Raw genomic sequence first — 24728 nt, forward strand, 5'->3', positions numbered from 1 at the left:
AGAAAAAAAGAAAGAAAGAAAGAAAGAAAGGAAGGAAGGAAGGAAGGAAGGAAGGAAGGAAGGAAGGAAGGAAGGAAGGAAAGAAGGAAGGAAGGAAGAAAGGAAGGAAGGAAGAAAGGAAGGAAGAAAGAAAGACAGGGAAAATGGCCCATAAAGAACTCCAGGTTTACTTCAGAGGGGTCTAAGGCTCAGTTATGTTGTGTGGCCAAAGCAACAGAGCTCATATGCAGGTGAGGCAACCTGCAAAGTGATGAGCTGGGCCGGGTGAATAGGAATAAGCTATAAGGCCTGGCTATGGCACCAGACCTGGAGTCCAGTTTCCACTTGGCCCCTTAAAGGCCAAGTTAGACAAGGCTTCCTGGGCTCACCTGTCACATGGGAGTAATGACAGAACCTGACGTAGGAGACAACCAACCCTCAGGCATGTCACTATGGTTCTGTCCGCACTACGGCGGGCCACGGAGCACCTGGGAGCTGGGCGGAAAGGGAGGTTGGGGGCAGGGACCCACCTGCTTCCGGAGGCTCGAGGATAGAAGGGGAGCAAAAGCAAAGGTTCTCACCATCCCAATCTCAGCGATCTCCTCCTTAAAACTCATCAGGGCGTTCTCGTAGCTCTTCCTCTTATAGTCCTCGTGGAAGCTGATGGTGCTGACCCTCTCAGGAACTGGGGGAGAACAACAGAGGTGGTGAGGCTGTCCTCAGAGCTCCCAGGCGAGGGGAAGGCTCCCAGGGAAAGGCAGCAAGGCACACGGTGCCCTGGCTCAGGGGATTCAGCAGTGGTTTGAGGAAAAAGAGGGAAGAGGAGGTGATCCGTAAGCGCTACAGGAAACGAAGCCTCACTATGCAGTGAAATGCTGGCAGAAAGTTCCAAAACGGTATGCATAGAGCGGGGCCCGTTGTGTCTTTTAAAAATGAGTTTTGTAGAATGAAATACATACAAAAGTAAGTAAAATAACACTTACACGTGCCAGCTATTGTTCTACCTCAATTACTTGTAGGTCCTACTTTACAAGCGAGGACACTCGGGCGTGGGGTTAAAGAACAAAGGCAGTCCGTGGCTGAGCAGGGATTTGGACATGGGCCCTCTGCTCTAGGGTCTGCCCTCTCACTGTGCTCAGCTGTCCCCTGAATCTATGCAGAAGCTGAATACCTCATGTTTCATGGGGCTGGGCACTCTTGGGAGAAGGGGTGCTATTGTAGAAGGGAAGTTTTTACTTATCTCCTTTTTCTGTTTTTTTTTTTTTTTTTCCATAGAGCAGGTATTACATTTTTAATCATAAATAAAAAGACCCTCCTGCCCTGGCTGGTTTGGCTCAGTGAATAAATAGAGTGTTAGCCTGTGGACTGAAGGGTCCCAGGTTCGATTCCAGTCAAGGGCACATGCCTGGGTTGTGGGCTTGATTCCCCAGTGGGGGACGTGGAGGAGACAGCCAATCAATGATTCTCTCTCATCGTTGATGTTTCTATCTCTCTTTCCCTCTCCCTTCCTCTCTAAAATCAATAAAGATATATTTTTTAAAAAAAGGGGGGGGGGGAAGAATATCCTTCATATTGAGATAAAGTCAATTAAGTATGTGGTATGAAGGAAGAAAATGTGGATTGAGAAATTCTCTTGTGAAGTCACAGTAAAGCCAGCATCATCCATTACCGACTGGTTTTCATTAGTAAATAGTGATAGTACACGAAGTCCCCTCCTCCTCCGCCAGCTCCCTGCACTGGGAGAAGGTCCAGGGGAGCAGGCCCAGGGAGGAGGCCCAGGGGAGAAGGCCCAGGGGAGAAGGCCCAGGGGAGAAGGCTCAGGGGAGAAGGCCCAGGGGAGAAGGCCCAAGAAAGAAGGTCCAGGGGGGAAGGCCCAGGGGAGAAACCTGAGTGGGAGCTCTACACAGTGAGAGCTGCAGGTGCTTCTACATTAAGCTCCTAGGAGGTCCCCAGGGGCTCTCTGGGGCCCAGGCCAGGCCTGCCCTCACTGGCTGATGGGAGGCTCACCGATGGTGTCCATGAGGCCCCGGACTTCCCGGGCAGCGATGGTACTCTCACTCTCTTGAGCTTTTTTCTTCGCAGTTATTTTCTTTTCCCTGAGGAAGAAGCGGAAAGGAACAATAAAACCCCAACCCCCTCACCCCCAGGCAGGTCTGGAGGAGGACTGACTTCCCGTCCCAGAGTCCCAGCCCTGAGAGGGTTATGGCTTGCAGGGAACTTGAAGAGCGAAAGGGAAGCCCAGCTTCTGCTACATTCTTCCAAGTGCCCCAAAGGAAGATGTAACCCTGGCTTTCCTTTCCTTTTTCCCCTCTTAAGGAGTCCAAGCTCAGGGAGCTGAAATCCTCTGCTCAGGAATCTCAAGTTCAGCTTCTGAACTTGGAAGTTCAGAAGGAACCCCTGATCTCTCTGCTCCAAACCCATCGGCTCCCATTTCAGGAAATGGCACCTCAGCTGTCCATCCAGGAGCTCAGGCCAGGACCTATCAGATCCAATCCAGCACCTGGTCCATGGGTTCTGCCTCCAAAGTATACCTGACATGCCCTACTCTCCCTCTTGAGGTCCCACCGAGCTTGAGGTCCCTCCTGCCTGTCTCTTCTTGCATCTCCCTACATTCTGCCTGTGGCCCCCAGAAAGCCTTAATAATGAAAATCAGCTGCTCACTTCAGTAACGTTCAAAATATCGACTGTGGCATGCAAGCCTCTCCCAGCCGCATCTTCCTCTCCCCAGGCCACTGGCTTCTTCAGCCTTCGATAGTGGATTGAGCCCACCCGGCCTCAGAGACTTGCCCATGCTTCCCTTCCCTCATCCTCTGGGCTCAGCTGAGGCCCCTCCTGAGAGAGCTTTCTGGACTTCTGTCCCACCACCATCCTCTGTGTCAAAGCCTTCCCACCTTTGGGGGGACCAGCTTATTTATTAGCCATAGAGGCCTCGAATTCCAGGAGGATGGGATCCCCATGCCCAAGGCCTGGCCCTCGGCACTTAATCAATCATTTGGGGAGGGGGGAAGCAAACAGTCCTAAAGAGCAGATGTTATCACTTCCCTCATCTTGTGTGAGCTCTTTTTGAGTTTTTGAAGGCTCTGATGCCTTCACCCGCAGTGTGTGGGCATGTGGCCTGGATGGCAGGACCTACCTGTAGAAAACAGGGTTTTCCGTGATGCAGTCATTGGGTAGGCTGTGCATCCACTTGTGCTGCCGAGGGGTCAACATCTCCCCTTCGGGAATATCCACCTTCTTCATCACGGGCTTGCTGGTTTTCTTCTGGACCATGGGACCCTCCGCATCTCGCTTCCTGGAGGTCACCAGGGAGTGGACCAGCTGCACCTGCACCCAGAGATCCAGTTGGGAGAGGGGTCGGAGCACAGACTTCCCAGCACCCTCAGGCTGGCTGCGCAGGCTTAGGAGATCCAGTGGGAGCCTGCCGGTAGGAAGGGGCTTTGCAGGAAGGCCTCCAACCCCAGTAGGGCCTCCGCCCCAGGGAGGGCACACCTCACACAGAAGGGTTCTCCACTCCCTGTAACAGCCATTCGGCCACTTCCGGGAAGACATCTTTTAAGAAATTTTAGTGAAGACCAACACCAGCATTTTTATAATCACAAGGAATTGGGAGAAAGGATCTGTCCAATAATAGGGCATTGGTTGAAGGAACATTGTAGGTCCCTTCAGTGGAATGTTAGGCATTTATTAAAAATGAGGCTTAGGACTTTTTGTGACATATGATATGACATAGTATGAGATATGATGTGCTATAAAACACATCAGTTAAGAGATAAATGAAGCCTGGCTGGCATGGCTCAGTGGTTGAACATCGACCTATGAGCCAGGAGGTTACGGTTTGATTCCTGGTCAGGGCACATGCCGGCATTGCAGGCTCAATCCTCAGTGTTGTGTGTGCAGGAGGCAGCCAATCAATGATTTTCATCATTGATGTTTCAATCTCTCCCTCTTCCTTTCTCTCTGAAATTAATAAAAAAATATTTTAAAAAAGATAAATTATAATCTACTGATAGTGTATGATTTCAACATTTTAAATGCATAGAAAAATGATCAAACATTCTGGTGGGACAGGAGTCTCTGAAACATACAGAACATATGCCAAACAGTAAGAATGTTGTACTGCATCCAGGGAGTAGGATCATGTGAGTAAGGATCATTTGTTTCTTTGGTCTCTTTATCGTTTCATAATTTCCAAGCCTTCTATAGAGAACATTTTTTAGGGTTCAAAGTAAGAATGCAAATCCCTTCTAAATAAGCAGTACAGAAGAAAGGAAGTGTTCAAGTCTGTGTGTTTCTTCTAAGATTTGTTTTGTCTGTGCCGTTTTTTATAGGTGACAAGGCTATTCCAACATCTATGTTACTTTAGTACATCACAGGCAGCCCTAGATCAACTAAGCAGCCACTAAATGTCACGAAGTATATGAATCCTGACCTGGGAAAGGTCTGTGAAATACTGTTAACAGGCGAAAGCAGGCTTCAAAACACTAGTGTAAAACCAAACCCAGTTCTTATTATTTATCGACTTACTGATTTTGCAATTAAATATAATTTTATTGATTTCAGAGACGGAGAGAGAGAGATTCATTGATTGGCTGCCTCCTGCATGCTCCACGCTGGGGATTGAGCCCCCGCAACCCGGGATGTGCCCTCACGGGGAATCGAACTGTGACCTTCTCTGGTTCATAGGTCGACGCTCAACCACTGAGCCATGCCGACCTGGGCCCAAACACAGTTTTTAAACAGAAAAATTAGAATTGTTTTTGTTCATAGGGAAAAGGGCATCCGATGGTTAATTCTGACTATTTCTGAGTAATTTAAAGTTTCTGATTTTCAAGAATAGACACTTTAATTTTATATTCTTATACTTTAAGAACTAATAAGAATTATTTTTTAAACTAAAGCAATTCTCCAAGCCCTTATTTCATTAGATTACCAGGCAAGGAAGACTTCAGAGGGAGGGACGCTTTGGAGGGAAGGAGAGGAAAGTGTGGGGAACGGAACAAAGTTTGAGGAGCAGGAAGAGGGGAGACACAGGGACAGGCCTACCTCAGCCTCGAAGATCTGCTGGTAGACTTTCCCGCAGGGAACCTGGGCCGCCTTCCTCACCGTGGACATCTTGGCCGCTGGCTGGACCGCCCCTGCAGGAAAGAAAGCAGGTGTCCAAGAATCACGATGGGGTTGGCGCTCATTAAGACCTGAGGCTGAGAGACAGAGCCTCCACCCCTCCCAAGGACAAGTTCTCTCCAGAGGAAGTAACCCCACAGATGGGGCGGGGCCCCACAGAGGGGACGGTCTGGGAGGAGGGGGGGCCCTCTCCAGCCTCAGCGTTTCTAAACAAAAAGAAGAGAGGAGGCCAAGAAGCAAAAAGGCAAACCTCAGTTGATAGCTGAACTCACAGAGAAGCCTGGCTCCCGGCCGCAGGACCCAAATCCCCGAGGGACTTCGGGGTGAAGAATAACCGATGTGTATTGCTTGATGCTCCACTCTCCCAAGCTCTTTTGGGAAAAGGCAAGGCGTCCAAGGTGTCAGATGGGATTTCCACCCCCCCTTGAACTGCCAACCTGGCGCTGAACTCGGTCTCACCGAACGCCCCCTCTTCACCCCCAGCCCAATCCTCCTACCCCATGCTCCCCCCTCCCCCCTCCCCCGCCCCCTGCAGAGGACACAGGGAGGGAGAAGTTGAGACAGGAGCAGCCTGACGCTAGGCTCCTACACGTGCAGGGAAGATCCAGCAGGCTCCGGCCTAGCCCCAGCCGCCTCCCCCAGCCCACCGAGCGGGGTGGGCAGCCCTGGACATCCCATCCGAGGTCGGAGCCCAGGGTGCGGCCTCACCCCAACTTCAGAAAGCACCACCCAGCACCCAGGCCAGCCGGCGCCCGCCCTGTAAGGAACAGGACGCACTGGGTCTCCAAGGCGACGCGGAGGGCGGCGCCCCGCTGGCCCCGCCCTCATCCCTGTCCTCGCGGGGAGGGCTGCCCTTGCGTCCCCTGTGGAGCACTCCATCCTGGCCGAGTCTTCTCTGCAGCGGCTACCTCGGGCTGCCGGGCGGGTCCAGGGCAGCACACTAAATGCTCTGGGGACTGTGGGAGACAGGAAGTGCAAGTAGCGCTGAGTCCTTCCTGACGGCCAAGATCTGTCCGACCCTCTTCACCTTGCCTAAAACCAGCCTCTGCCGGTGGTGGTACTTGGCTGCAGGTCAGAAGTGGAAGCAGCTCCAAGCCAGAGCACCTCTTTCTCCGTTTAGAAGAGGTTGAAAGGCTCAACATGTAGGCCTCCGGGCTTGAATGGGGTTACAACAAAAAGGCTAATTTGACCATTCTTCGAGTTCATGCATCCAACCTTCCACACGGCCCCTCCTAAAGTTCAGCTCTGACCCACCCACTCTCCGCTCACAAGGCCCTCACCCACAGCTCCTAGGTGACCTCAGAGGTTCCGCCTTGGCTGTTCCTGCTTCTGCCAACACTCTGCCTGCGTGTGCCCCTGCCCATCCTCCTTCTCCTCCTCTGCTGGCATCTGCCTGTCTCCATCATCCCAAACCTGCCCGTACTTCCAGTCCTCTGCCAGTGAGTGACAAGCACCTCATCCACCGAGCTTGATCTCCCACCCCACCTTCCCCACCCACTGCCTCTCCTCTCTCTGAGCATCCTGTACATTCCTTGCTGTCAATGGCAGTGACCGCACCTGCAGAAGGTGCTTCCTGAAGGGCAGGTGTGCCTTGCTAACTTTATTCAACTGGATCGCCCTCAGCAGGGCCCTGTCCTCTGGAAGCCAGGCCTCTGCTGCTCCTCCTGTCGTCACTGTGTCTCCATGGGGCGGGCAACCTGCCTGCACCAGGGCCGGGCTCTGCAGGAATCCCACTGGCCAGGAGGACAAAGGGGCTGCCTGCCTCAGGTCTAAATGAGGGACAGGTGTGTGTGCATATTCTCGGACTCTCCCCTCTGTCCCTGCAGCAGTCACTGCTAATCAATTCCACCTGGGTGTCTGGTTGGCAATGATATATGCCCTAGCTCAGTGGTCAGCAAACTCATTCGTCAACAGAGCCAAATAGCAACAGTACAACGACTGAAATTTCTTTTGAGGGCCAAATTTTCTAAACTTAAATTATATAGGTAGGTACATTGTTATTAACTTAATTAGGGTACTCCTAAGCTGGCCTTTGCTAAAAGCTCAAGGGGCCAAAGAGCCGCATGTGGCTCAGGAGCCGCAGTTTGCTGACCACTGTCCTAGAATTAGATGGATTTTAAGAGGCTGGGGAACTGATGGATTCTTATTGGATCTTTTCTGAATAGAAATCAGAAGCTTCATGTAAAAGAGGAAACAAAGCATGTATACTCTGTGCCCTGGCCACTCCTGACCCTGTCAGTCGGAGAGGGCACCTCTGGAGTCCCCTTCCTGAGTGGATACAGAAAGCTGTGCAGGGAATGTTCTGAGGAGGGGAAGCCTTTGGCATGGCCTCGGGCCCAGCCTGGGGGGCAGAGGCCCCAGGGGGCTCAGCCAGGCTCTGAGACACCCACCCCTTTTCAATTCATGGCTCAGCAGGGCTGGGGCTTAGCTACACCCGGATCCCAGAGGAGAGGCCTGGTTAGTGTGGGGCTGGGCGGGGTAAGGCGGCTGGGACAGGGCCTCTGACTCCGCACCTGGAAGAAGGGTTCGGATCCTGTGGGCAGGGTGGTGGTGGTGAGGTTCGGGGAGGAAAGGAATGTGCAGGCTTTGGCCCCACTCTGCCTGGGGGTGAAGGGGAGAGCGATGACCACAGGAAGGTGACAGAGTCCTCAGGAAGCCCTGGGAGGGAGGTGAAGTCTCACTTTCCAGATGAGGAAATGGGCTCAAGGTCAGAGCATAGGCCCAAGGCCGCACGGGCTGAGTGTTCAAGCTGGGTTTGTGCTAGAATCGGAGCAGCCTGGAGCGTGGAGTAGCACTGGTACAGACTGACTTGGGTCAGGTGTCCAGGGCCCAGGATTAGGGGTTCTGGCAGGAAATGGGGTGGAGTATGGCCTCAGTGACCCTGTCCGGGACCCTGGCAGGAGCCGCCCACCAAGCTATCCCGGAGAGGATCCCTAGAGAGCCCAGAGAGGAGCAGGAGGGGCAGGGCAGTGTGCCTGTGGGGGCGGGGCTCCAGGGCCAGAGGAGAGGGGCTCCTCCCTCCCAGCTGGAGGCCTTACAAGGGGGCCTTCCTCTCACAGCCCTGCCTCCCTCAGTGCCTGAACCCTCCTTCAGAAGTGATGGGCAGGAGGGGGCCTAGAGAGCTGGGTGCAGGATGGATTTGGGGGTAGGGAGGGACCTGGGACCACAGATCCTGTGATTTGCCAAAAGCAGGCCCTGGGTGGTGTTGAGGAGCAATCTGGTGTTCTTGGAGGGCGAGGGAGGGGGTTTGGGAGAGGCTGCTCCACATGGGAACCCTGGGGTGGCCAGGAGCTGAGGGTGAGGAGTTTTCAGGGGAGGGTGTCAGGGCAGCACCTGAAAGTTGGGGCTCATCACCATTCCCACTCCAGTGGCCCTTGGCATGTTCCTCGCTGACCTGGTGACGCTGGACACGGTGATGGAGGATTAGCTGGAGGTTAGTCTGGGGGCAGGATCCTGAGGCTTGGTAGGAGAGAGCACCCCCTCCCTCCTCTGTACTGGAGAGCCTCTCGGCCGCCTGTGTGAGCTGGGGCCTCATGCCCATCTTGAGGACGAATGAACGAAGGCTCCCCTCAGACACCCACTCCAGCTCCCCAGAGCTGCCTTAACGCAAAGGTGCAGGAGGTTTTGTCCCAGATAGACTCAGTCTCTCCCTTACGCTGTGCCCACATGGAGAGAGGGGTCAGCTTCCTCCAAGTCGGGCGGCACATAAGTTGTCCCGCGTTGTCGGGCGGCCTCAGTTCCCCCACCTGTCTCAGAAAGACAGGTTCCCTCATCCCCTCAACTTTGGGAGCCCAGAGTCTGGCCTATGTCCCAAACCTGCTTTCTGTGTGTGCCCTGCCCCCTTGAGGGTTCTTGTGGTACTGCAACATGAGAGAGTGTGAAGATGGGGGACTAGTTAGGGACTAGCTAGGAGGCTCTTCCTGATGGACTTTGGCTGTTTGCCTCCCAGGGAATCAGATCAACCTCCAGAACAAGAGTAAGGTGAGTAGCTGTGGCACTCACTGCGGGGGAGGGGAGGGAGGTGGAACTCCCCCTGGGCAGGATACTCCTTGCTCCAGCCCCTGCACCTCACATTTATTGGGAGGGTTTGATAACAGGAGTAGGGGCTGGTATCAAGGACAACTTGCTGGAAGAGGGCTCTTCACACCCATCCCTGAGGACAGTTAGGACCTGGGTGGAATTGGAGGGAAGGAGGGTTCCCATGGGTGCAGAGGCCCGGGACTGGCCCCTGCCTCACTCCTCACTCCTAAGGCCCCTGCAGCACCCCCCACCACGCCCTATCTGCAGCCTGTCCTTCCCTCTGTCCCCGAATACAAAGTGATGAGAGAGCTCTGCTGCTGCAGGGGCTGCAAACCATGACAGTCCTGAGCCTGAGGAGCGAGTTGGGGCCTGGCTCCAGGACACGGAGCAGCTCAGCAGAATGAGAGGAAAGGCTGGGCAGGAGGAGTTAGCTGAGGGCAGGTACAGACTCTCCCTGGTGGCCATGGCTCCCTTATCAGTTTCAGACCTTGTTGCAAGGCCATCCTGGGCATCTGGATCCAGCTCCTGGGCAGACCCTGGGAGGAGCACCTGAGGTGTGGCTCCTGGAAGGTTCACAGGTGCTGCTCTGTCCTGTAGCTACCACCTGTCCCGCCAGCGGGAGCCCCAGTCCTAATCAGCCAATGGAACCCTCAAGGCCCAGAGGAACTGGCCACCAGTGAGCTCAGGGGTGTGTCCAGGCTGACAGCGGCTGAATCCCAAGGGCTCTGTCAAGCTTTGGGCCAAGTGTGCTCTTGAGGCGTCAGATCCCAGCTACTGACCAGTCCTGTGCCTGAGGTGGGCCCCCTCCACTTTCTAGGACTCAGTTTTCTCCTCTGTGAAATGGGTGATGCTAAATGATCCCCCACGTGGCAGGGACAAATGGGGTACGAATTGATCAAGCACTCAGCGCAGTGCCTGAGTCAGAATGAGTGGGGACAGGGTGGTGGAGGAGGGCCAGGAGCCCAGGGGGTGCCTCCCAAGGTAATCCCCCTCTTCTATCCAGCGGGAAAAGAACACCCAATTCACAGTCCCAGAGGGTTCTCCTCCTTGCTGGGAGGTGTTGCCATCTCGCCCTCTTGTGGACATTCTGAGAACAGCACCCTGGTAAGGGAGCCTTCTAGGTTTAGCAATAGGGTTTTCTTCTCAGACTGGCAGAATTCCTTCCCAGAGTGAGTGCTGTTCTCAACATTATTAAAACCCACTTTCTTTCACAGCTAAGAGCTGAGGTTTAGTTCTTTGGCTTCCTGTGCTAACTTAGATTAGATTCAGATTCTCACATTCCTCCTTTACAGTATCTCGCAGGGCCATCAGCGTATTGTATGTGGGAGAAGGGAGAAGGGCCAGCCCCTTCCCTGGCTATGAGGGAGGCCCTCCAGGCCCCCTTCCTCAGAGAACACATTCATTTCATTATTGTGAAAGGAGCAGCACAGCCCCTCAGAACTCCTGGGATTCGGAGGTTGAAATTCTTTGCAGGCATAGCAACAACCACTGATATTTGGGCATCTTTAAAAATAACACTTGCCTGGACTACGTCCCGTCCCAGGACAGCGGCTCCTTTTCTACAATGTTGAAGGAAGAGGGAACACGTTCTTTGTCTCTGGCTGAGGTTTCTCTTGGCCAAATATTAGGAACTTGTGGTTTTCTAGTTCCGCCTCTGGAATTGCATCAGCACTAAGTAGGGAAAGAAATGTGAAGAGATTGAACACTGTGTGGAAGGGGCAAGGCCAGAGGAAGATAATTTGCAAATGAACTAATGGGGACTTTCCCCCCTGAGTCCCCAAGGGCCAATGATCGGCCTTTATCTAAATTTGAATCCCTGGGCATCCTTGTCCAGGATCTCTGAATTCCTTTTCCTGCTTGTTTCCTAGTCAGGGGAGAGATGTGTAATGCACCTTGTAAGACGACAGCAGGGCCTCATTCCATAAGCATGTAGCTACCTGTGAACTAAGATGTCCGGCCTCCCTGCACATCTTAGAAATCCCCTAGGGTCTCCCGCCTCTCTCTCAGGGACATCGTGGCTGAGACCTGGCTGAGACCTGACGGATGAGCTCTGCTTTGCCCGGATAAGGGTCCATGTACTTGGCCATGGAAAGCCCTCACACTCTCCCTCATGGTCAAGGTGACTTCTGGGGGCAAGTCTACCAACAGGCCTAGAGCAACGAGCGCTGGTGGGTGCAGATCCTGAGGAGTCAGTGGTAATCTGCAAGGCAGCTACCTCAGGGGAGGCCACAGCGGCCCTTTCTTCACGGAGCAGCGCGTTAATCAGATCATCACCGAGTAGAACGTGACAGGTGTTTATTGAGAGTTGAGGGTATATCAGGCGCTAGCTTAGGAGTGTTCGTATTAACGCACTTTATCCCCCAAATAATTTTGGGTGTTGTAGGTATTAGCCCTTTTCTAGGTGAGAGAAAGGAAGCACAGGAAAATGCCACACAACTAAGAAGTGATGGTGTGAGGATCCCAGCAGCCTGAGCACCAGGTTTCCCAGTTTCTAAGAGCAGAATGGCAAAGCTCGGTTGTGGGATTAAATTAGAGATAAGTCCGGCCAATAACTAGCAACAGGATGGGGTTCACAGTGGGTGCTCAGTAATGATTCCTGGAGCTCAATGGCTCTGGGAGGTGGGCAGGGACCTCCCTCCCCCTGTTGGGAGTCCTCCTCGCACCTGCACTGTGAACGGTCAGACTCTGTGCAGACCCCAGGCCACCAGAGGCCTCACGCCCAGGTGTGAAGGATCTGGGTAAGTGCCGGGCCCTCTGCACAGAGAGGAATGTCCAGGCTTCGGTGTGGCATCTGGGCCTCTGTGGAGGCTCACCCTCCTCAGACGCACCTGGACATTTCCTGCTCCCACGTCTCTGCTCTTTTCGTCCCCCACCGAGAATGCCTGCTTTCCCAGGGGATCCTCCTTGCCAGAGAGAACTTGTGCATCTTTGTGACCCACGCCCAGCCGTCCCGGCAGGGAGAGAGCTCAGCGTGCCTGCTCCCCCAACCAGATGGGAGGCTGGACCACGGATTTCCTTCTCTCTCACCACCGTAAGGCCTGGAAAGGAGGACGCAATGAGGAACCTGTTGAATTAAGGCCGCACTTTCTCCCAGAGAAAATCTATCAGATGATTGAACTATCCTGATACAGAAATGTTACCACCGTCTTCCCTGACGCCAAGTTCTGCCCTGCGGTCACACTAAGGGTGTCTTGCCGGAACGGAAACCTAACATTGTCACGGGTAATAAAATGTAGAGAGAGCTGGCCAACCTTGATGGCTCTGAATAGTCGGAGCTATTAACTCATCGTATAGTTGAGATAGTGGTGGTTGAGGCAACTTTAATTTGTTAATCATATGTAAATTCTTGTTGATTTTCTGTTGTTGGAACTTCCCGCCTAAGCGATATCTTTGTCTCAGAATCTCAATAAAAGGAATGGTAAAAGGCCAGAGCAGGGGTTAGTCTTCCCACTAGAGGTGGACTTCCCGCCTGGGCCCCATTTCCCCAAATTAATTCTTTTCCAGTCTCTTCATTTTAGTGTGCGGCCTCCTCCAGAAGCCGGACCCTGAGTGGGCCCTGAACCACGCGGATCGTGTTAAGGGATCCCACAGCGTCTCAACATGGAACTGCCCAAGGCCGTCTCCCACCCATGGGCAGTAGAAATGATGACTGGACAAAGTCTGTTCAACAGAGTTTCTCTTTAGTTCTTGATCCTTTTACCAGAGGCGTGAATGAGACCTGAGACTGCACTGTTCGGCCCGGATGCTATCCTGAGGGGCCGGCGCCATGCGCCATCTGTGTGGACAGGGGCTGGGCGTCCCGTCGCTCTGGGGCAGCTGCTGGGTAGCCGGGGCCTCGTCTCAGCAGCGGCCGCAGTCGTCCTGGCGTGGCGAGGAGCGGTGGCGGAGGCCACGTCAGCTCTTCGAGCACGTCAGCAGGATCTGGGTAAACTCCTGGGAGCCGGGACCTGGTTTTGACTTTCTGAGCATGAGCAGCCTGGGGTTGTTGATCAGGGTCTGCAGCAGGCGCCACCTCGTCCTGGGCCTCGCCGATGTGCGGGGACCTAGGGTAGAATCAGAGCGGGTAGACTGGGGGCGGGGGGCGGGGGAGCTGTCTCGGTGCTTCTCAGAGGCTGTAAGAAAAGCTGCCTGGGAGGTGTGAGGGGTGGGATACAAGGGAGGAAGGAGCTGGAGCAGGCGTGAAGGGACATGAGGGTGAGCAGAAGGATGCATTTATCTCACAGACTGGGTAAGCGCAGGGCTGGGAACAGTGATGAGCACAGTTCAGGTCGGTGCCGATCAGACAAGATTGCCTAGGGCTTCCCAGCAGAAGGCAGAGCAGAGGAATAAATAAGGTGGAAGAGGTGGGAGTAGACAGTATAGAGTCTTGAGGGGCAGGAGTTGGTGGCTAAATGCCCTCTTGGAGGGCATCTGGCTGAAGGCTGGGATATGTATGGGGTCCCAAACAAATTGGGGGGGGGAGCTCAGCAGAACAGGGAGCAGCCAGCTAGAAGGACAAGGACATAAGGCCTCAGGGGTCCCACAGCCAGGCTGACTAGGGGTAACCCTCCTGACCTCCTGAGTGGATGTCCCGGGGCATGGAGTGTGGAGGAAGAAAGGCAGAAAGGGAAACCTGAGGCATCTCAGGGACCCCAGAAAACCCTTAGGCACTTGCTTCCTGGTGTCCAAGCACAGGGAAGGCTCACACAGGAGACTCACCTGCTGGCTGATACAGGTGCCCATAGCTGAGGGCCTGCTGCAGCTGCCTCTCCCTCAGGCCTCTGAGCAGGATGTGGCAGAAGCTGACGAGCACGGGGTGGGTGTGATAATGGTCCACGTAGAGCATGCCAGCCCATGCCCTGAACCCTGAAACCCAGAAGGCAGGTCAGGCCCTGGGGTGCATCTCAGGGTGGCCCGGTGGGTGCTTTTTATGACATAACTGCAGCATCACTGTGCTCCTAAATGGTGCCCGTGTCTTTGCTGAGAATATAGAAAACTGGGCATGAAGAGCCGAAAGGGCCCTTACAGATCACATTCCAATCCGTCCATTTAATGTGGAACTTGAAGCTCAGAGGAGCTTGGGCACCTTTAATGAACAGACACGGGCCAGAAAGAGAACAAAACTGTTTTTTGCTCTACAGAAATGGTTTTGATTATTTCAACCGGGCAGACCAATTTCTTATCTGAGTAAGTTTCCAAATAGCACCACCAGTAATTCTGGGATGGGCCCTTTCTCAAAATGTTCAGAGCCATGCAGTCACAACTGGCCTCCTAACCATTAGAATTGTGCTACCTCCCACTGCCTGCCCTTATACCGCAAAGCTGTGTCCGCTGTGCAGATACTCCATAGCCTGCATTCCTTCTCCTCATTGGGCTGAATGTTTTGGGTTTTGTTTTGTTTTTCTACTCAGCTTTATAGCCTCCCTGGGAAGATAAGCTCTGAGCAGAAGTGAGGCATGAACCCTGGGTGGCTTCTACAAAGGTACGAGTCCAGCCCTTCCCCAACAGGTGGCTGTGGGGGTTTGGGGGTGAGGGTGGGAGGTGGAGCTGGCCACTTACCCATGTCCGCTCCCTCGTAGCCCTTCTGCATGATGGTCCTGTCGATGCGGGCGATCAGCCACGTGCCCAGGATGCAGCTGATGAGAAGCCTGGAGAGGCAGGCGCCCAGGCCCAGCAGCACGTTGTAGAAGAACAGGAAGTAGCTGAAGTTGTGGAACATTTTCCTGCGAATGGAAGCAGGTGGAGGGGCGGCACCGTTTTAGCGTGAGAAGCTGGCCAGGCAAGTGGGCTCAGGGGCCCCAGCCCATTGGCCGACTCCTACATTTCCGGGCTGCGAGCTGCGTGACCTTGTGCTGTACGTGTGAGCTGACTGTCCAAGCTGACTGTCTGCACCGCCCAGCACTGGCTCAGCTGTACCGTAGAGGGCTCTGAGCACAGGGCAGGGCGAATGCTAGTTGCGGCTGCAGTGTCTGATGGCATCCTTGGGTTCTGAGGTTTCCTGAACAATGAGAAACCTCTTGTGGCCGCAGCTTGTTGTGTGGTTACACAGAGGCTGTGACTTTCCTGTTGTTTGTTGCAACAGCGACCTGCCCCCAGCTGGGACTGCTCCGAGTTCTCCAGATAAAATTTCCCAAATGACCATTTGACCATGGGGTCTCCTGCTGCCTGTGGCAGTGCAAACTTTGCATACTGAATTTCGGGGCCGTCCTCGAAACGGGCCTTTCTCGCATTGGCACATTGAGCCCCCTCCCTCCCCTCACCACCCAGGGCCACTGCATGGCCATCACGTTTGATTCTTCCTGTTCTACTGACACATCCTGCCCTTCCATGGCTTCCTGCCTTCCTTGTGCAGTGGGCGATGCCAGCCATGCCCTCTCCTCAGCTCTACCTGTAGGCGTCCCACCATCCTATCAACCTCAGCTCCAACGTCCCCCCTACAGTGGAATTAACCACCACGCTGCCTCTCCTCCACCTCTCTGCCTGTCCTCATTACTCCTGTTTCTCTTGTGATCCTTCACGCCCTCTGTCTGGAGTCTACTGTACCAGTGGACCCTGAGCTTCTCACAGACAGGTCCTGTGGGGCTCTCTCTTTATGCTCAGTGCCCATGCCATTTCCTACATCGTGAATGGCCTTGAATAAATAAATGAGAAAGGATTACCACTGGCCAGCACTATTGTTCTAGCTCATATCTGAACACATTATTTCATCCTCACCAATGCAGAATTATTGATATTCATGGAAGGTTAACAAGGTCATGCAAGGTCACACAGCTCATAAGGGATGGAGCCGAGATTTGGAACCAGAGAGTCTGGCTCCAGAGTCCGCTCCTCGACCACAGCTCCTCACGCTATGAGCGAGTGTCGAGTTTGCCCACAAACCTGCCAGCGGTGAGGAGGGAGGAATAAGAGATCGCCGAGACCAAAGTCCTATAACCACCATTCCCTTCCTTGCCCTCACCTGTTGTTGAGTGCCAAGGGCTTCTGCTTGTCAGCTGTGCTCATCTTGGGTTGCAGGAAGAAGCTGCCAGCGATGCATACCTGCAGGATCATGAGGCCCAGGACGATGGATATGGTGAGGCTGAAACACAGGGTGAGACCATCCGGAGGTGGCCTTGTCCACGCTTCTCCAGCCCTTCTCAAATGCCCAGTGGTAAGTGCCCAGTGAGGTGCCACCAGCCCGCCAGATCAGCAGAGGCAATGAGCTCTGTGCTTTATGCCTGCAGAGATTCCACGTCCATTCTGCAGTGAGAAAACGGAGGCTCCCAAAGAGGTGATAACTTTCTCAAAGCCACATGGTCGGAGTTCCAGCTCTAGACCAGATCTTTAGGACCCAGGGGCATGGCGACTGGGATGAGTGTATTAAGAGCATGGGAATCAAGGAGAGGAATGGGGCTTATGAAGGCCATGTGAGTGGACAGAGCAGGCTCTGACCCAGACTCCTGGGCGTCTCCAGGTGAGTACGGAGGCAAGGAGCTCCAAGCAGGTGGTCTCCAGGGAGCACCACACAGCCTGTGTTTGCACCCCCGGAGCGGCAGTGTGAGGCTGGGGCTAAACGAGGCTTTGGTTTAAGATTGCTAGGCTCTCAGGCTTGCCTCTTCCCTGTCAGTGGACAAGTTGCTTCACATCCCTGTGACTTTGTTTCCTCATCTGAAAAAAGAGGGAGCTAAATAAGGCCCAACCTCAAAGATTTCTTAGGAGAAAAAGCGCATAGTGAATTCTCAACGTCAGCATTCACTTTTATCTTCCATTGGGGAAACGGAGGCTCAGAGATTCAAGACCCAAGCACAGATTCCCTCTCTCCTTCCACTCCACTGTCCTCTCTCTCACGTCACCTCCTCACCTCTGAATCCCCCCAGCTACAGAATGGACATAGGCGTATCTGTCACAGACACCACTGGACGAACCCCGTTGAATAACGAGTGGCAATATTTTGTAAATTGTAAGGTTCCTATTGCGGTGTGTTGTTGCTCTTTTGGCCCATGCTTTGATCAGACCTAAGCGCGAAGCCCCAGGGAGTGGTGGGAGCTCAGCAGGAGAGGGGCATTTTGAACAGCAGCTGCGAGGTCTCACCAGCTCCCAGGCCTGGGCAATGCCAGGAAGCCCCCCGAGCACTTACATCCCGATGCCCAGTCCTCGGAGCACCTCCAGGCCCTGGTTGTGGATGATGGGCAGCACCAGGCTGTACATGATCACCAGGCCACACAGGCTCTGCAACACGTGGATAACAAGGTAGCCTGTGGGCCGAGGGAGCCGGTGGTCACTCAAGGCCCTTCGTGACCCAGTCACTTGTGTCCCCGTCCGCAGCCCTGATCCATCCTGCCACCAAAGGTCCTGGCACGTTTGTTGGTGCTATTTCTTCTGCCTGGCATGCCCTCATGTTTCTTCCTGTTGACCTTCTGCTCACCCTGCCAGGTGTGGTTCAAATGTCAACTCCATTGGGATGCACTCAGGCCCTGCCCAGGGTGTGGAGTCACCTCCTCCTCTGGATGACCCCCGCCTTTGGCATACACAGCCTGTGGGCTCAGGACAGGTGGGGATGATGATCCATACGACTGTGAGATTCTCCCTCCTTTTCGAAGGTCCCTCAAAGGCAGGAGCTGGGCTGCATCTGCCCTCACCTCTCTCCTCCCTACCCACCCTCCAGGCTCTGCAGGTGCCCAGGTAATGTGTGTTGAATTGAATGGGTCACATGATGGCACTTACCCCACAAAATGTAGGCTATTTGCCAGCCAGAGTACCTTGCAATGGCCGCCTGGGATTTAAAAAGAAAACGGGTCCCAGAGGGGAGAAAACCTTGATCACCTTGGACACATCCCTGTCTCACTGGAGATTCATCCACCAACCCACTGAGACAGTTGACTGTCCTTATTTCACAGCTGTGGAACCCCATGATGAGAATGACTGTCCCATCACCCAGCAGCAGAGCATCCCAGAACCGAGGTCTCTGACCGCCACCCAGGGACCCCCTCACCACGCTGCCCTGTCCGAGGTGCAGGAGGCAGGTCTCCGCAGACTCACCACGCTCCCTGAGGAGGAAGGGCTGTGGAACTTCAGAGGGAGAAAGTGTTTGTTTCCTGCCCACAGCCTCTTCACGTGCTTTCTAGAGAAAAGGCGGGAAATTAGTAATGTTCGTAACCACAACTCCTCATGCAGGTAGAGCTCAACAGGTACAAACAGAAGGGCCTGTGGAAGGAGATGGTGGGCAGCTTAGCCCCTACTATTGACCATAGTTCATGCGATGGTTCTGATTAGCCTTAACAATCTTAAGTTTAATACATTTTATTAAAATAATATACAGTTACCTAGTCTGCATGACGATATTTGAAACTGTGTATAAGGCTTTTATTTTCTTCATTTTGCTCTGTTTTTTGTATTTTTTCTATAGTGACTATAAATCATTTATGTAATAATACTTTAAGCCAGATAAAAACAGGAGGCCATTTTTAATGATACTCCCAACTTATAACAACATAAAGGGAAACGAAAAGGGGGCCACCACCCCAAGAAATCACCGCATGTTTTCCCAGATGCTAGTCTCGGGCCGGGACCTTTGCATAAAGATTAGATTGTCAGAGTCAAGTTCACGGTCCAAATTCACATCTGGGTCCTGCTTTTTCCCTAACATTCTATCTCCAGCATTTCCCAGGTGGTTTTGTCCTTTCGTGACCAATGAATTGGGAAAACTTGGTATGAAATAGAGAGTGTAAACATCTCATTAATAGTTTGTACATGTATTACATGGGGAAGTGATGGTGTTTGGGTTATGTTAGGGTAAGCACTTCGTTAAATCATTTGCACCTTCCTTTGTGCTTTCTTAATAGTGTCTACTAGAAAATTAAAGATGGCACCTGTGTTTCTGTCTGGCAGCACTGGAGCAGAGTGTGCAACCAGAAATACAAACCATGTTTAGCTCAGGGGCAATAAACTGAGGTCTGAATGGAAGAGTTACTTTACACTGAATACTTTTTTTGTAACTTAAAAAAAAAATAGCTTGTAAATTGGAATAATTCTAAAAAAAATAAAAATACTGGCACAACATTTCCCAGGTTGTAGGGTGCTTTCTTGTCCATTATTCCCTCTGCTCCATCACCTACGATGGAAGCAGGGCAGGGATCAGCACTCCTGGGTGACAGGTAAGGGAGGGGAGCCAGCCGGGGCAGGAACAAGGCCTTCCCGGCACACAGACTTCTCTTCCCTGGGCCCTCAGTTGCCCTCAGCCCATGTCCATGCAGCCTGCTCTGCACAGCAGTTGTCCCTGGTCGGGACCAAATGCCTCAGTGAAAATGTGCCAACCACTTGAAGGCTAAGCATGGAAGGAACAGACATGTCCCCTCATCAGTCGGGACAGAGGACAACATCAGTGTCCAGTCCGCCCACAGGGTCCAGGGAGAATAATGTGCCTGGAGAGTCTTTCTTTTGGATGCCGTTGGCAAGAGACTCACCCTGCGGGCAGCCAGATGGTGAGGTTGCAAAGGCAGAATATTTGGAGGTGGTGGGGGAGATTGGCCTTGAGCTTCCTGTGAGTATGAGTTAGAGACTGAGACAGAAAGAGAGACAGAGAGAAGCAAAGACAAAGGCTGAGAGACAGAGAGGCCAGAGCTATCTGCATTCAACTGCCATCTGCATGCAAGTGCCTAGCTAGTACTGAAGGCCATCCCCTGCTCCTGCACTGACGGCGGTCCTTGGTCCCTGGTCCCCTTGACCCAATTTCCCCTGATGTCTTCTTGAGCCACATTCATCTGCTGGTAGCCCAGTGCAATGAGTCCTGGAGAGCAGGACAGGTCTGACACCCAAGAGAGTTTCCAAAGTGTACAGGAAATATCAAGGTCTGGGGTCGGAAGATAGGATCAGCCATTGCTTGCTTGGGTAAGATATTTTGTTGAGTCTCAGCTTTCTCAGCTATAAACATGGAGATGAAAGCACCCCTCAGGACTGTGGTGAAACTGAAGATTCTAGCACAATGTCCAAATCACAAAAGAAGCTCAAGTCAATAGTTTTGGTTTGTGTATTTACTAACAATAGATGTGGTTGTCCCTGGACCTTGCACACACTCCTGGTTCCACTCCCGGTCACTGTTGGCACTGCTTAGAAAATTCTATCAGATGCTTTCCTGGCTGGAAACACACAAACAACACTCTGAGCCCTCTTACCTGTAACAAGCCAAAATGTGGAACAGATAGCTTACACAAGTGAGGGAGGCAGGCAAAATGGTAACCACCCAGGCTCCTGAAACAGAAAAGATGATAGGAGAGCCCTCTGAAGATGAACCAGAAACAGTTCATGTGCATTTCATTTTCAAAATGCAGAAACTCACATCAGGAAGGTCTGGGTAAATATATTATACTTCCTTTAACACACTTCTTGTGTACATGCAATTGTGCTTATATATTTCTGTTTCATTTTTAGCCACACATACCCTTGAAACACTTTATTTCCTGCACAATCCTCTCCTTTGGTATTCATATTCTCAATCCCATGAATAATGGGAAGAGAAAATTATGGCATATATACATTTGAGGGAGCTTCCATGCTAGTAAACTTCATTGAACTTCTAATTGCCACTTTTGGGGGATGCTGAGGGGAGAGGGTGACCCACCTCCAATTAAAGGGCAACCTTGTGCAAGGCTGGCTTTACCTTTGGAGATTCTTATCAGCTCCTTCACCTGCAGGATGACTGGGGTCAGGGTCCCAGTCTGGTTCACAGAGGCAATGTAGCTCTCTAACTCGCCTTCAAACACATCCAGCGCATCTCTCACATACACGAACATGCAGAACTCAATGACAATGAACTGGGGACACAGAGCAAATGCTTCAAGGTCTCACTCCACTCCAGCTTTTGCCCAGTATGTGAATAACGATGGGTCTCTCTTTGGTTTTGAGGTCAAAACTCTTTGAATTTCACTCATCTGAAATAGACTCTGGACACTGGCTCTGAGATGAATGGGATTGTGGCTTCCTTGTTAGGCGGGAAACACCGTAAACTCTGTGTTTCACCTTTCAGCGTAGGAGACAAGGTCCCACAGGGCTTAAAAGAACTCTTCAAACTTGAATTAAACCAGAGCGAGATAAATGCCTAATGTGGAGTAAGGGGTGACCTTGGGGACAATTCCAGTCATATTTCATTGCTCCCCTTCTTGCATCTTTGTGATAACTGAAGTGAAGAAGGTACTGTTTCCTATACACATGCCATGTTGCTCACCCCTATCATCCTGTCATCATACCACCCTGCTCCCTCATCATGCCACCCTGCTCCCTCATGCCACCCTGCTCCCTCATCATGCCACCATGCTCCCTCATGCCACCCTGCTCCCTCATGCCACCCTGCTCCCTCATCACACCACCATGCTCCCTCATCATGCCACCGTGCCATTTTTACCACTCCACTTTGACCTGGCTTTTGACCCAATTTACCCTGAATAACTTTGACCACATGGAATGTTTTGATTCTGTGCTTAATAAAAAATTTATTGAGCCCTAACCAGTTTGGCTCAGTCATTAAAGTGTTGGACCGTGGACCAAAGGGTTCAATTCCTGATCAAGAGCATATAGCTGGATGGCAGGTTCAATCCCTGGTCCCAGTAGGAGTACAGGTGGGAGTCAACCAATCAATGTGTCTCTCTACATTGATATTTCTTTCTCTCTCCCGTTCCCTTCCTCTCTCTTTCTCTCTCTCAAAAAAAAAAATTAAATAAATAAATAATAAAATAAAATAAAATAAATCAATGGGAAAAAATATCCTCAGGTGAGAATTAACAACAAAAAAGTGTGTGTATGTATGTATACAGGATAGTATTGAAGTCTGTATTATGACATTTAAAATTTTTTGTTGAGAAAGCAAAGTTAAATAATAGCAAAATGAAAGAAGACATTTCAATTTTGGGCCCTTTAAAAAAATATAGCACATCAAGCTGATCCACTTTTATTTTCAATTCACTGAGATTATTTGTCAATTATTTTATATTTAAATGAAAAGATTTTTAAGTAGCAAGTGTAGCATAAAAGACCTCAATGAAGCTGGTTTTCTAAACTCTGCTGAAAAAAATGTCTCATAGAACTCACCAGTGAGCCCATCTGGGCGTGGTGCTTTCTGTTTTAAAGACCATTACTCACTGACTCAATGTCTTTTAATAACTTTAGGTGTATTCAGATCATCCACTTCTTGTGTAAGTATGGCAGATTGTATCTTTCAAGGAACTAGTCCATTTCACTTAGGTTATCAAATTTGGGGGCACACAATTGCTCATACTACTCCTTTATTATTCTTTTAATGCCCATGGAGTCTGTAACGATGTTCCCTCTTCCATTTCTAACGTGTCCTCTCTCCGTTTTTGTGTCTGGCTAGAGGCTTGTTGATTTTACTGTTTCATAGACCAAGCTTTTGATTTCATTGATTTTCTTTATTAATTTCCTTTTTTTTTTTATTTCATAGGTTTCTACTCTAATTTTTATTATATCTATTCAGCATATTTTGTATTTAATTTGCTCTTCCTTTTTAGATTCCTAAGGTAGGAGCTTAGAGATGGATGTAGATCTTTGTTCATTTCTAATATATACATTCAATGTTATAAATTTTCCTCTAAGGACTGCTTTTGCTGCCCCCCCCCCCCTCCAGCCACAAATTTTGTTAAATGTGTTTTCACTTAGTTCATTACATTTTTTAATTTATTTTTAACTTCTCTTGAGATATTTTTTTCTTTGATCCATAGTTACTTGGAAATATGTTGTTTAATTTCCACTCTTTTGGGATTTTCCAGTTATCTTTCTGTTATTCATTTCTAGTTTAATTCCACTATGGTCTGAAGGCAGACCACAGTGGAATTAAATATTCTTTTACATTTGTTAAGATGTGTTTTATGATCCAAGAATTAAGTATTTTTTTACATTTGTTAAGATGTGTTTTATGATGGAATTAAATATCCTTTTTTACATTTGTTAAGATTGTGTAATTTACATTCTTTTACATTTGTTAAGATGTGTTTTATGGTCCAAAATTTCGTCTATCTTGGTGAATTTTCCATGTAGTCTTGAGAAAAAGTGTATTCTACTATTGTAGATTAAGTAGTTGATGAATGTCCAAAATTCCAATTGATTGTTGGTGTCAATTACAGTTCAGATTTTCCTACCTCTGCACTGATTCCTGTGGGGTTTCTGATCCATTTTGTTGTGATTCTCTATATGTACCTGTCTGTCTCTTCAACTTAGGGGCAATGATTTGCCCCATAATCCCACTTCTCCTGTAGATCTAAAAAGAGTTGTTGATTTTTTTTCCAGTTTATTTAGATTTTTATTTGTTGTTAGGATGGAATGGCATTTCACAAGCTCTTTACATGTAGAATTGGCTATTGAAGTTTCCATAAACAATCTGACTATGTTTATTAGTAATATTTACCACAAGGGTAAAAGTGTCCTTGGAGTCAAAATTGCTTAATCTACAGAGATGGAATTTTGAGCCAGCTTTTTAAGAACAACTCCTCTCCAGCCCGCCCCATTTACAAAGTAGAAAAGAATTTGCTCGGATCTACTTACGAGATACAGGCAGATGAAAGCCAACACAGTGGTTCCGATCATTCTGCTTGGGAACTGAAAGCAGGGGTCCCACTCGTATATCCTGCTCTGAAACCAAGACTTTTTTTTCTCTCTGTTAATGAGTAAACACCAAGAAAAGACAGGTTGTGGTTGGTAAACAAATGCCTAATTCTTCTAAAAATAATCTCGTTACCTCTCTTCATCTTAGATTTCAGTGAAGAGCAAAAACACTGGTAGATTCTATCGTTCCTATTCTCCCCTTATTCTTAAGAAGAGAGACTGGGTTCTGCCTGGTGCAGCAATTCACCAAACTGAAAGGCTAGAGTTTCTGACCTCTCTTATCGATAAGAGTGACCAAGACTAACTACAGGGCAATTAGTGAGGGACTTTGGGGAGGGTGGTTAGATAGAATCAACACTGCAGAAGGGGCCCCATAGCCCTTCCTTCTTTTCTCCTGCCTGCCATCTGAAATGCTGACATAGTAGCTGATCCAGATTGGAGCCCTGGAATCTATCCTGGACCATAGACAGCCTTTATGATGGAAATCACTAAAATACTGAAGCAGAAAAACGGATGATCTTGGTGTCATGGTGAGCAGTCCAGAGTCAATATGGATTGTAGCCTCCAGAATTCTTTTAAATATATATATTTTTAATTGATTTCAGAGAGGAAGAGAGAGAGAGAAACATCAATGATGAGAGACAATCACTGATTGGCTGCCTACTGCATGCCCTCTACTAGAGATTTAGCCCCAATTGCGCCCCCAACCGACCCCCACTGTTGGTGGGAACACCACTGGTGAACGAATCAAACCGTGGCTTACTGCAGGGGGGGCTTCCGCAGGAGCTGCTTGACGTGCTCTGCCTGATGAATTTCCAGGAAAGGCTTCTCTTCCTGTGAGAAAAGAGAGAGGAATATGCTTTAACTCGCAAATTCCTGTTAGAGTGCTGGGCTCTCTGAGGGGCTGTCACCACAGAGGGTGGGAATTTGGGTAACACTTGCTCTTCTGGATTCAGCCATTCCCAGACACCTGTCACTTAATGAAGCGAAGAGCAGGATCCCGTCTCCTGTTTACCAGGCACTTGATTTCATGAAGTGCCAGG

At 50.7% G+C, this 24728-nt stretch overlaps 2 protein-coding genes across 6 annotated transcripts in view; both read right to left on the reverse strand.

Moving 5' to 3' along the window:
* CCDC180 (coiled-coil domain containing 180) overlaps positions 1 to 5426 on the reverse strand; it is a 44543-nt gene extending 39117 nt beyond the window's left edge. The window contains exons 1-5 of the mRNA XM_084899094.1: positions 5373 to 5426; positions 5023 to 5114; positions 3113 to 3303; positions 1987 to 2075; positions 561 to 664 (exon numbers count right to left, since the gene is read on the reverse strand). Coding sequence (XP_084755220.1) covers positions 561 to 664; positions 1987 to 2075; positions 3113 to 3303; positions 5023 to 5091 — 453 coding nt within the window. The 5' untranslated portion in view covers positions 5092 to 5114; positions 5373 to 5426. The remainder of the gene's footprint in view (positions 1 to 560; positions 665 to 1986; positions 2076 to 3112; positions 3304 to 5022; positions 5115 to 5372) is intronic.
* Positions 5427 to 12422: 6996 nt separating this feature from the next.
* The window catches only part of LOC311630413 (stimulated by retinoic acid gene 6 protein-like), a 29081-nt gene continuing 16775 nt past the window's right edge, over positions 12423 to 24728 (reverse strand). For 4 of the 5 annotated variants that reach the window (XM_084899351.1, XM_084899349.1, XM_084899352.1 and 1 more), the window contains 11 exons: positions 24449 to 24519; positions 23626 to 23737; positions 20735 to 20888; positions 20250 to 20325; positions 18118 to 18199; positions 17803 to 17851; positions 17216 to 17333; positions 16058 to 16177; positions 14659 to 14822; positions 13819 to 13965; positions 12423 to 13163 (listed from right to left, as the gene is read on the reverse strand). In XM_084899351.1, the coding sequence (XP_084755477.1) occupies positions 13015 to 13163; positions 13819 to 13965; positions 14659 to 14822; positions 16058 to 16177; positions 17216 to 17333; positions 17803 to 17851; positions 18118 to 18199; positions 20250 to 20325; positions 20735 to 20888; positions 23626 to 23737; positions 24449 to 24519 (1242 nt within the window). In that variant the 3' untranslated portion in view covers positions 12423 to 13014. The remainder of the gene's footprint in view (positions 13164 to 13818; positions 13966 to 14658; positions 14823 to 16057; positions 16178 to 17215; positions 17334 to 17802; positions 17852 to 18117; positions 18200 to 20249; positions 20326 to 20734; positions 20889 to 23625; positions 23738 to 24448; positions 24520 to 24728) is intronic. The other variant, XM_084899353.1, reaches the window with a different exon arrangement.

Source organism: Pipistrellus hanaki (assembly GCF_964339955.1).
Source record: "Pipistrellus hanaki genome assembly, chromosome: 11".
NCBI classification, from domain to species: domain Eukaryota; kingdom Metazoa; phylum Chordata; class Mammalia; order Chiroptera; family Vespertilionidae; genus Pipistrellus; species Pipistrellus hanaki.